The sequence below is a fragment of the Callorhinus ursinus genome, unplaced genomic scaffold (genome assembly GCF_003265705.2).
Source record: "Callorhinus ursinus isolate GAN/ISIS: 27379988/994484 unplaced genomic scaffold, GSC_fseal_2.0 scaffold1, whole genome shotgun sequence".
Taxonomy (NCBI): Eukaryota; Metazoa; Chordata; class Mammalia; order Carnivora; family Otariidae; genus Callorhinus; species Callorhinus ursinus.
The window spans coordinates 121,070,133-121,082,400 of record NW_027397063.1 but is presented as its reverse complement, the minus strand read 5'-3'; the positions used below and the strand labels follow the sequence as shown (position 1 = coordinate 121,082,400).

General features: G+C 41.8%; 1 protein-coding gene across 1 annotated transcript in view; it reads left to right on the top strand.

Moving 5' to 3' along the window:
* The window catches only part of COL6A5 (collagen type VI alpha 5 chain), a 159,194-nt gene that overhangs the window by 102,120 nt on the left and 44,806 nt on the right, over positions 1 to 12,268 (top strand). Inside the window, exons 24-32 of the mRNA XM_073883726.1 lie at positions 182 to 244; positions 1,574 to 1,636; positions 3,096 to 3,146; positions 3,268 to 3,303; positions 4,664 to 4,726; positions 5,978 to 6,040; positions 8,422 to 8,457; positions 8,574 to 8,610; positions 12,155 to 12,166. Of these exons, the coding sequence (XP_073739827.1) occupies positions 182 to 244; positions 1,574 to 1,636; positions 3,096 to 3,146; positions 3,268 to 3,303; positions 4,664 to 4,726; positions 5,978 to 6,040; positions 8,422 to 8,457; positions 8,574 to 8,610; positions 12,155 to 12,166 (424 nt within the window). The remainder of the gene's footprint in view (positions 1 to 181; positions 245 to 1,573; positions 1,637 to 3,095; positions 3,147 to 3,267; positions 3,304 to 4,663; positions 4,727 to 5,977; positions 6,041 to 8,421; positions 8,458 to 8,573; positions 8,611 to 12,154; positions 12,167 to 12,268) is intronic.

Below are 12,268 nucleotides of genomic sequence, written 5' to 3'. Positions count from 1 at the left end.
GGACTATACCCTGAGTCACCTGTTTTGCGTGCAGATGTCTCTCTCCCCTGGGTGGCTGGGTCTCTTGTTAAGGAGGCATCAAGGAGCTGTTGGAAATGACATGAAGAAAAGCAAAACTAATCTAATGGGTTGTCTAAGAATTGCTACAGGGCCAACATATGTGTCTCGCAATTTCATTCAGGGCTCTTCTGGGCCAGTGGGAGCTAAAGGAAACGTTGGAAGTCCTGGGCCTTCAGGGAAAAAAGTAAGTGTTACCTCTTTAAGATGTCAAGTACTGAGAAAAAAGTACCTCCCTTCTTTTCTTGATTTCCATGTTAATTCCTCACATGATCCAGGAACCATCAACCACCCACCGGCTTTCTGCTGATACGTTCTTTTCCTCCCATTGAGCAAAGAATTTCTAACTGCTTATCTCTTTCCTGAAATGGCCCCATTTCACTAAGAGAGACGCAGTGATCTCAGACATGAAACAACTCTGAAAAATCTCTTCACCTCCCCAGTGTCCTGAATGCAGAGTCCAGGAGGGAGGTAAGGGGTGTCCAGACTCAAATCTGTTTGTGCATACAGTTCTCTAATTCACCCTACTGTCTCTGAAGCGGCTCTGTTGGAGTCTGTCAGATCGCAGACTATTGGCCCATTCAAAATCCCACTCCCCTGGTTCAAATCTTCCGGGGGCTCCCTGCTCCGGGGCCAGGTTTGTGGGCCAGGCAGCTGTGCGGTCACACTGGGGGCAGAGCTCAGAAGGGCCCCATGCTTGGTTTAATGTCCTGCTGTCACCATCTTGAAAGTCTTCGTATTTGAGGATGGGGCCTATGCTTTCATTGTACGCTGAGCCCCACAAATTATGCAGCCAGTCTTAACTTCCCTATGGCTCTTAGGAAAATTTCCAAACTTTAAAGCAGCTTAGAAGGCCCTCTGACCCTGTTTAGTTCTGAGGCTTCAGAGCACTTCTCCCTCCTGCACGCCTGCCCCAGGCTTCTCACCAATGCCTTCCCTCTACCCAGACCATCCTCACTCCTCCCACGATCCTTTTTCTGTCTCACATAACTTAGCCGTCAAGCCTCAGCGCCCCTGCTCCTTTCCTTCAGGCAGCTTGCCTCCCTAGCCCCACCAAATCCAATTTAGATTCCCCTCTCCTTCACTGCTGTAGCCCCCTGAGTTTATAATTGCCTGTCTAATCGTCTCTCTTTCCAACCACATTTTTTTTTTTTTTTTTTTTTTGGTGAGTCAGGACCACATCTATCTTGTTCAACATTTTATTTTCCGGGAGAGTAAATCCTTGGATGGGCAAACACATCAGCCAATGAATCAACTTTCCCTGGAGATTTTCTACTCTTCGCCTTCTCCTTCAGTCATTCCCATCCCCCAGGGAAAGCAGTGCTTGTGCCCGGGCTTGGGCTGTGCTGCAGTTTTCTGCTTACCTTTGGGGAGATCGTTACTCGTTTCCTACACCCCATCTCCTTGCTGAGCACTGAAACCTCACTGAGAGGCTCGAGTCTCCCCATCTCAACTCCTATGGTGGGAGCCACGTTTTATTTTACTGATCTGAAGCTCTTTTTGTCTGACTTACTAGGGAGAACCTGGAATTCTTGGAGATCCAGGGCCAATGGGGCAAGCCGGACAGAGAGGAAGACAGGTATGACATTTTAGGACCCTTAACTTTTCACTGCTCCAAGTGCTCAGTTCTGTGGTAAAGAGAAGGGGACTGATGCCACCAGCCTAAGCGCCTGGGGTATTGAAAGGTATTTTAGGACCTCCTAGGAAGATGCAGGGACATACTCGCACCCCCTGCAGCTCTCCCTCTATAGCTAATCTGTCTGTTAAAGCACGGGAAAACAGCCCGAGGGAAAGGGGGCCTTGCAGAAAGGATAATGGATAAATTACAGCAGGACATTTCAATATTTTCACAACCAGTATGGCCATATAGATGCATGGCAGTTGAAAAACAGAATTACCCATCTCTCTCCCTGTCTTGCAAAACTCTACGGCAACAGCAAGAAGAGGGGAGTAGAGCCAAAAAATGAGCCATCTGTTCTAGTGGCTCTCCATACCAGCATCTCTGTCCATGGAACAGCCAATATAGGAAAGATTTTTTTCATTTCTTTTCAAAAATAATGTTTATTATAAGCGTTATATATCGATATTGTAGAAAATTTGCCAAGCATAAAATATGGGAAATGGGGAAGAAAAATTCCCCATAATCTCACTATTTTGAAATATATATTATTAACATCCTGGAGATACCAAAAAAATTATCAGTTTTTCCCTTTTACCAGTGTATCATGAGCATATTTCCATGTCATTACATTTTCCCCTAAACATCCCTTTTAATAGCTTCAAAATATTCTACTGAATGTGTATACCTTAGTTCATTTGACCAATCTCTTGCTATTGAATACCTGATTGTTTTCAATTTTCTATTGTCATAAACAGCACAGCAATGAACATTATTGTATCTAACTAAATTTTTAGACAAAATCATAATTTCTATGTAGAAATTTCCAGAAGTAGCGTGACCAGTTCAAAGAACATGTGCCTATTTAAGTTAAGCTTTGAACTCTTTTGCAAAGTGGCCTCAGGAATATTCAAATGATACAATGCACCCATGTGTTATGTAGGAGAATGTGCGCTTCAGGGCATCCACACCCACAGTGGGCTTTGTCACTTTCTTTTTTTGATCTTTACCAATTAACAAAAAATAGCATCTCATTACTGTTTCAGATTGCATTTCTTTGGTTACTAGTGAGGAGGACATTTTCCCGTATGGCTATCAGCCGTTAGCAATTCTTCTTTGGGGAAATTCCTCAGCATGTCCTTTGAATCAGCTTCAGTATTCCAGGCAAGTAACTGCCACTGAGTCCCTTGGTCCTGAGCATCCCTCTGCCCTCGGCAGTATTTCCAGGGTGGAGCTGGCCAAAGTACCAGGGCATATAGCAGGAAATGAGGAAAACCCAGCAATGTGCATGTCCCCAGAGCTCAAGGTCACTGATAAGGCCCCCTCCACTGGAAGTCCCCAGTGCTTCTCTCCTGCTACCAGTATAGATTGCAATTAAATTTCACTTTTGAGAAATTAAAATGAACTGGTATGTTCACAGGGAGATTATGGCATCCCAGGCTATGGTCATATGGGACGAAAAGGAATCAAGGTAAATATGGAAAGCAATTATTTCTTTAATTGATGAAATCAACCTAAATAATATAAGAAGAAACGATCATACTGCAGAAGTGGTCTGTTGATTTATTTATGTTCTTTGCTGCAAATTGTAGGGCCCAAGAGGTTTCCCTGGAGATATGGGGCAAAAGGTACTGTGCACATGACCTTGTTTTGAAATTACCATGACCTTAACTTTCTACTTGAGAATTAAGGTTAAAGAAAAAAAGCAAAAAAGCAGAGCAATTGTTTTGCCAGGGCTTCCCGAGTAAAGGACCATACTTAACTACTCTGGACCTTTAAATTGGAAAAGACTGTGCTGTCCTTCGTTGCCTGATGTGCCCGGTCTTGAAACTCCTACCTCTAGACATCCTCTCAAGTCTAGTTCTTCTGTGCTCTTGCTTTCTCTGCCTCGGTTATCTCATTCCAAACTCTTGGCTTCCGCTATTGCTCTTTGTTCTTTATCATTGTGGCCTTCACTTCCCCTTGCCTGGAAGGTGGCAACATTCTTCTCATGGTCTCCATTTCCACCTTCTCCCTGCTTCAGTTAGTCCCAAACACCGCTGTCACTTGGCGTCTTCGGCAGAATGACCTACTCGTGTTCCTCTCCTGAGCAAACCGTTTCCAGAATCCCTCCTAGCCTTCCAGATTGAAATCCCCCTCTGTGCTCTACCACTAGACATACCTTCCTTTTCAGTCCGAGCAGCCCCTGTTCTTGTACACTGGAATTCTGGGATAAGATTTCCTTTTTCTTTTCTTTTTTTTAAGTGTCCTGTCCAGAAGAGTATCTTCCAATAGTTGGTGCTCAAATTAAAATACAAAATATGGATTACAAAAAATTGAATGTCTAAGCAAATCAAATCAACTACAGGAAAACAGCCAATTTTTGAATCCTCTTAAAAGTGCTTTCAATGGATGAATTACCAGAAGAGATTCTTTTCTTAGCTAGAGAAGGGTACAAGAGGGAACTATATAACTAACTACTAGGACAACAGTCCTCATTGCAGAAGACCAGTTTTCTAATTTACTGATAAAGGGAGAAAATTAGCCTATTTCAGTTTAGGGATAAATGTGAAATTAGTTTGTTGATAAATAGGTACTAAAATTCATTTCCCACCAAGGTCAGAGCAAATTTTTTTTTTTTACCTTCAGCTTTTTCAGAAATGACTCATGAATTTAGGAAGTAATTATTTAGTATTTTCTGTAGTTAATACTCCATATGTTTTCCCTGATCATCAAGCATTTTTTCTTTAGATATTTTTAGTAACTGATTGGGCAGCCATTTCCTTGATATTCATGCATAAATATTTGTATTCTTAGAAAATTAAAAATAGTTTGGGGAATATTTAGGTGTATCAATAACTTAGTTCCAAGCAACAGGAGAAGGTGACATTTAATGTTTAATATATAGTATAGTTATAAGATCAATTAGGTTTTAGATTAGAGAGAATTATTTTTATTCTTTCATAGCAAATATTTTAATATATTGATTTCTTATATCTGAATCTTTAGGGTGCTGTTGGTGATCCTGGAATTCCTGGGGGTCCTGGACCCAAAGGATTTAGGGGATTAACAGTAAGTGGCCTATAATTCCAGAAATAATAAATGTTTCTTTAGAAGACTGTGGCTTTTATGTTGTAATAATAAATGTGGTTTATTGCTCTAACCCAAGGGCATCTGAAATGCCACTTCCTGGCTTTGTGACCTTCACCACAGAATTTCAGGGTCTCTCTTTCTATAACATGAGACTTGAACTTGACACCAAAGATCACTTTCAGCTCTAAAATTCTATGGTTTCATGAATCTGAACTATTTTAAAGATTTATAGATTGATAACTGGCTATTCCAAGAAATGTCAGTGCCTTCCAGTGTTTTCTAAGCCACATATTAAAGCCCAGAATATTAACCCGGAGTGGAAATGCAGCTGACATCTTCCCGCTGTGTTCTTGAGAGTTTTCTGACAGTTCCATTACCCATACCCAAGGTCATCTAGGGCATTCATTTTAAGGAAGGCTGTTGAGACCTTCTAATTAGCCAAGTGTAAAGTAAAATGTTATAGTTTTTTAAAAAACAAAATGCTGAGACAAGCATCTTTTCATTTGGAAGTGTGAACGTAACATCAGTGGTCATTATCAGCATGAAAGAGATATTTTCCATCTGGCTGGATATATGTCATTAACATCTGTATCTATCACCTTGAAGTATGGGAATGACACAGCCCACCCATGTCCTCTTATGTATGTGGAGAATTATTTTTTGTATTTGATCCTTTGCAGATGGGAGGTTTTTAATTAGGTCTCTGTGTGCCCTAGTATATTTGCTTTTTTTTTTTTTTTTTTTTTTTTTTAGCACCAATCCTAGTTTATGACTAATTTAGATTCAAATGTACGGCCAGTGCCAGAGCAAAGTATGTCACTAAATGGAGGGTCTAAAAGGGAAATGGAGGTTTTCCAGTGGTTAAGAATGGCTATTTATATTACAAGTAAGGAATTTACTTGAGTTGAATTAATAGTTGCTTTCTTTAAAAACTTTGTTTTTAAGGGGCACTTGGGTGGCTCAGTTGGTTAAATATCTGACTGCTGATTTCAGCTCAGGTCATGATCTCAGGGTCGTGGGTTCAAGCCCCCACATCAGGCTTGTGCTCAGCCTGGAATCTGCTTGATATTCTCTCTCTTCCTCGCCCTCTGCCCCTCCCCCCACTGGTACACTCTCTAAATAAATAAATAAAATCTTAAAAAAATTTTTTTCAATTATAAAGCCTCATTAAAACTGAGGTCATTTCCATGGATAGACAGTGTGGAAACTAAAACATGTTTTTATCTGCAGCTCACCATAGGCCTGAAAGGTGAAGAGGGACCTCCAGGACCCCCAGGCCCTCCTGGACGGACAGTAAGTACACCATTAGAAATAAGTAGCCTATACTAGTCTCTAGGTTGTTCCCCAAAAGGGGTACAGATTTTAAAGTCAGAGCACTGGGTTCAAGTCCAAATTCTGCTTCTTGCTGGCTGTGTGCCCTTTGGCTGGTCACCTGTTCTCTCGGTTTACTTCTAAAATGGGGACAACATATTCTGTCCTACCTCCTCAAAAGGTAGCAGTGAGGACCGGATTCTCAAATGTGAGCACTCTTTGTGAATGATAAAGTTTAGTGCAAATATTAGCTGTAACTGTTATTTATTTATTTTTTTTACTAAAGTTTAAAAATAGGGATGGGAATGTATAAGCATCATAAAGGTGTCCTGGCAAAGTTCCAGCATGCAAGACAAGTTGATGGTTTTCCAAATCACTGCTGTTGCCTTCCCAACTTCAAAATATAGACTCCAGAGAGATTTGGAAATATAACCACAGCTTCACACTCTGCTTCCAAGTGCAAGAGAAATGTCACCTCTGGAAGCAATCCCAGGCAGAGTCAGGCATATCTCCCAGTGATGAAACGCCCCATATCTCTATTTTAGTGCCTCTCCTGTTATCAAAATGATTTAGTTACATGTCTCTCTCCCCTGATGAGCATAGTCAGGTAAGAACTAAAAGTTGCCAGCACCTGGGTTTATGTAGAAGGCGCAGTAAGCGTTGTGTACAGGGTGGAAAAACAGCTTATCTTGTTCTGTGCACTCTTGAGTGTTTTGTGACTACCTGGAGGAGTTCTTTAACCTGGGACCTCATAGAGAAGACAAAAGCATGGATGTTTAATGGATGACAATAGAGTGAGAGTCAACTGGCTGTAAAGGATACTCTAATACATCTTTTTTTTTTCTTTCATGTTAAGGAATTGGTGAATATGTAGTCTCCTGGGTGAGACTCTAGTTTCTGAGTCATACTGATCTGCTCTGGATTTATCTCCTTTCCAGATTCTGGAGTTCTCATGTGGGGTCCCACATCTTCCCAGCCTCTGTGCTTGGCCCTGCTGGTCCACTAGAGCATGGTTTCACTGTCCTGGGGTTGCTGGTCTACCAGAATGTGGCTTTTCTCTTTTGGGCCTCCTGGTCTGCTAGAATCAGATCAGCTTCTTTGTCTTGGGCTCTCAGTCCTCAGCCTCTGCTTAAGAACTTAATTGAAGTTCTTCTTTAACTCGGTCCTTTAGGACAGATGCTCTGGAGCTCTGATCCTCTGTAAGATGTGGACTGCCTACTCTTACTTATTAGCCAGAAACTCTTCCTCTCTCTGTTTAAATGGCTGTGCATTCTTTTCTGTCTTGTGCCATAACTTACAAAAGGAAGGTTGAGACTCTGCATTTCTTAGTGAGATATGTAATTTCCTGATTCTGGTCAGGAAGAACCAGTGCTCCCAGTGGGTAGAATTACAGATGCCACAACATTTCTGGATAACACCAGCAGCGCACAATGGGCCGCCTGAGGATTCAGTAGACGTTTAACTGTTAATTGGATGGATGGATGGATGGATGGATAGATGGATGGACAGATGACCCAGTTGTCATTTAGGACAGGGGTTCTTACACTGACATCCCTGGTTGAGCTTCTGAGGCCAGTGAAATTGTATGAGTGTGAGCCTGTAATAGAATTTTCTGGAGCCAGCCTACTAGCATTCACCAGTTGCCAAAAGAGACCTATGTGCATTGAACATGTTAAGAACTGCTGCCACGGAGAAGCCTGATCCTGATAGGGGAAAAGAGAAAAAAGTTCAAGCTTGAAAAAAAGCATTTTTTTTTTTTTAGGAAGCTTCCTTGATTCATTTCAGCCAATTATGCGTACTCCTTTGTTTATAACCTCTCAGCATTTATGAGCTTACTCTTTTGTGTAATGCTCTTCTTTTGTATAATGCCCATCTTGCTACGTAATTATCTCCAGTTCTTTCACATATGTAGAGGTGTATGCTACCACCTGCATTTTAAAGTCCTTGATTTGTCATACATCTGTACCTCTGAATTCTTAATAAATTCCTTTCCTTGTGGCATGCTTTGGGAAGCCTGCTGTTTACATTTCAACTTTTCTCATGAGAAGTGCCTTTTAAGTATTATATCCTTAGTACAAACATCTTTAAGAAATACTTTTGTTTCTTCTCACCTAGAAAAGTAATTCAGTTCACTCTGGGCAGACATTAGCTTAACTGATCTAACACTGAAACAAAGAAGTTTACACCATTGATTTAAGTGGGGAAATAGCATCATAATCTCCTAGTTCAGGAATACTTTAACCACTCTCTGCCAGCTGTGCTTTTAAGAATGAGGTTTTTTTTTTTTTTTTCCTTTACTCTTGTTTTGTCACTAAAGACTCCAGTTCACATCCCAATAACTTGCTCTGGTTTTGTTTTCCTAGGGCATGAAAGGCATGGAGGGGAAGCCTGTATATTCCGTATGTATCTCCTTATTCACAAATGAAAACCTAACCAGTCCACTGGCAAATAAATATGGCCCCTCAGAGGTCATTGTGCTCATGTTTCTGTTCTCTTTCTCTTTTTTTATTTGCAGCAATGTGATCTGATCCAGTTCATGCGAGACCATAGTCGTGAGTATCTGTGTGTCAGGGGACGGGGGGGGTTGGTGGATTGGTGAGGGCACTGAGGATGAGTGTGGTGTGGGTATGCAGAATCAGTAAGCTGAATCCACTGGTGGCGTGTGTCCTCTGCAACAGGTTTGTCCTGAGTACTTGCTGTAGGAACAGCTCACATCAAAGGTGGGAGGGAAAGTGGTATAAGTAAGAGACTCAAGAAGTGTGATTCATATAGGAGAGAAAATGTGCTTATGGGAAACAATTGGAATCCAACTCAAAAGGTGTGTGAATTCGCTCACACGATTTGGTACAAAGGTCTGCAAGGGCCTGGTGTTAAAGGGATGAGCATGGAGATTTGGGTTTAGTCAGTTAGTTACTTAGTAAATGAAGTCTCCTTGGACAGGGGTACTTGAATTCAGTTATGGGGAAGTGATGAGGGAGTGGCAAAAGAATAGTTTCAGCAGAGGAATAAAGCAGAAGTCAACAAATAGACAGATTGTCTTTGGTTAGGAAGAAAGGGAAGTGAGGTAGAAGAAGCCCGGTGATCTATTTTCTGAAAATTTATCCCAAGGAAATAAAGCAAAAGAAAGAAAAATTATATGCAAATATGCTTGTTGAAATATTATTCATTAGAGCAAAATGAATATACCTTTAGACTATTTGCATTTAGAGAATAATTAGGTTATAGCGCATCATTTTCTGATCAAATACTAAGCAGATATTGGTTTTTTTGAAGACTCAATCAGAATATAAATAATATTGTCATTAAAAAGCAGAAAATTAAATTGGATCCTCATTATTTTTACATATAGGTAAATATTTACCTATATGTAAAAGACAGAGAAAGTTCTAGAAGCAAAGTAGAAAAATGTAACAACTTACTTTGTTAGAGTGGTAGAATTTTAAGTGATCTGTCTTTTTTCATGCTTCCATTGTGACTTACAATGATGCTTATACAATCACAGTCAGAAGAATGTCAGATGGGAAAATTGGAGAGACTTTACCACAGGAGACTGGATAAAGATGTAATCATTGCAAGTGTGGGGCAAGGAAAGAACAAAAAGAAAAGAAGTTTGAAATAAGTATAACGCTAGAGCAGGAGAGGCTTAGGACCACTGAGGATGAGAAGGCAGGAGGAAATGTGAAGGGAAATCACTTGGTGGGAAAATAAGATGACTTTAAACATTTTAGAGATAGGGGGATGTCGTATGGGCCCTAAATTATCTACAGGCAGCTAAATAAATGGACTGTCATAAAGGTGGGGATCAAGTGAGGAGACCGTGATGTTCAAGTCACTCACAGACTTGTGGCCCTTGAGGCCAACAGGGATGGGTGAGGTCCTAAGGATGTGAAACTACAGAGAAGGAAACAGAAACCCAAGGGATGGATTCAGGAAGACATCTTAGCAAAAAGAGTGGGGCCAAAGGACAGCAAATGGCATTGCAGAGATGAGGAGGTCCAGCAAATGTGGGTAGCTTGAAAAAAAGCAAGAAATGCCAAGGGACAGAAGATTCAAAGGGAGAGGACCCAAGCGAAAGACACTGCCTGAGAATCGAAAGGCTCTCCAGCACACAGAGGAAGTGAGAACCAGGGTCTGGGGTCCTGGGGGGGGCGAGAACAGAGGGAGAGAGCCATTGAGGGGAGGGGAATTCTTCTCAGGAAATCAACAGATATCTTCCCAAGGAAGAAAAAGGGGAAGGAAGTTGTGGGGGAGGTGACTGCTGGTCTGTGGAGGGTTAGGGATTTAAAGACAATTTTCCAACACTGAATGAAAGGAGTTAGCCAAGAAATTAGGGAGCCAGGGGCCTCTGGGTTCTGTAACCAGACACGGTGCTGATTGGGGAGCATGGAACTCCAGAATGCAGAACCAAGTTGGGGTTTGGGTGACAGTTCTTTAGAGCTAATTCAGAGGGCCCCGCTTTATAGGTGACATCATGAAGGCCCTGTGGGGCTGAACTCCTGGTCTACCAAGTTTGCTTTTCAGTCCTGCAGCATCCCAGTCCTGCAACACCGGGGTGAGGCCCCAGTCCTGAGCTGGTGATTGGGACTCCACCCCCAGAATAAAATAAGAGCTCTAGGGGGCTGAGGGGAATGTGGAGTGGGGGTGGTTGTGTTAGGAGTTAATTGGACAGTTACGTAGTCAGGGCCAGGGTCCCCAACGAGAAAACAAGGAGCTGGGACAGCTAAGACGAAACTGCACCAGCTTAAACAAAACCACAGCAGCATCCCACCTAGCAGCCTCTGCAGAAGTGACTTTTGTTAATTGAACAAAACAATTAACCATAAAACATTGGTACTATCACAGCTTCACAGGTTAAGGCAGTTAGTCTCCAAATGTCAGCCCAAAAGACCATCAACACAGGAACAATAACCCGATAGGTAGACGGGTACATGATCAAAGCCCTGATTGGCACACCTTAGCAGCCAACCGACCAGTTGCAAATAAAATAGGAGGGCTCAAATGATTAGAATTTTGGAGGGAGGGGCATAAGTAAAGAAGATTTTTAGGAAAAATAAAGAAGATTTTTCAGATCACTTAAAGAGATCAAGTAGTTTCCCTGAAGTCAAGCAGCTTTGCCACACTCAAACCCAGACAGGTGCATCTGTTTCCAGAGCCTGGGTTTCTAGCCTCACAACTAGGTTGGAGGTGGACAAATGGAGGTTCTCAGAGAAAAAGGGATCTGCTGCAGGCCTTGAGATGCAGAGGAGGCGGTGGGTTCTGAGTCCTGTCTGCTGGCGGTTAGCATCTCAGCAGCCACAGGATTAAAACAGTCAAAAGGTGCTAATAGGGGTGACGTGAGAGAGCATGAGCTGTGGGACAGCAGGGTGGAGGCTAGGTTGTTGCCAGTGCTAATAAAATCTTTTATTATATCGGAGTGACTCATTTGCTTTTTAAGAATTGGAAACATGAGCAAGGAAATTGTCAGGCCAGTGCTTTCTAAAGATTTACCAACATCTCCCTCTGGTCCCCTGTTTATAGAGTAAATCACTTAGAAAAACCAGATGCTGTTTTGCTCAGGAGAAACCCTTGGGAGTTTCCCTCCTCTCTCTAGATACAGAGATCACTCCAACCCAAGCGCTGTATTTTTTAGCAGAGACCAAGTTTATTTGGAAATCCCCACATTTCTGCAGGAAAGAGAGGTTCCCAAGGTGGGAGGAAAATAAGCTCCATATTTTAGCCTTGCCTTGTTGAATGACTCTCAAGGCTATAAGAAGAGAGACAAAACAAATTGAATTTGAGCTATCTTGCCTTTTAATCTGAGGCTCATCTATTTTACTTCTAAGACAAGTGATCAGTGTTTCAGATTTCAGCCAAAATTGTGCTGAAGTCTGCTGGCCATGGTTCACAAGGAGAAAAGGTCAGGAAGGTTCACCCATTAATAAAATTCAGTGTATGTGTTCCTCAGGCCTCTAACCTTGACTTCCTGTAATTTAGGAATTAGCCTCATTTGCAAGTAGAGTCAAACAAATGTTAAGGTTTGCTGAAATTTTGTTCTGGGGGATTATTTTGTCTGTGTGCCAAAAATGTAACAGATTCTTCTCTCTCTCTCTTTTATAGCTTGTTGGAAAGGTGAGTGTTCTTACCGTACTGTGCTTCTGCCTGAAGTAATTAGCTGCGTTCTGACAAGACCCATTTGAAAGAAACTCTCAGCCCCATGGGAAAAAGGACTTC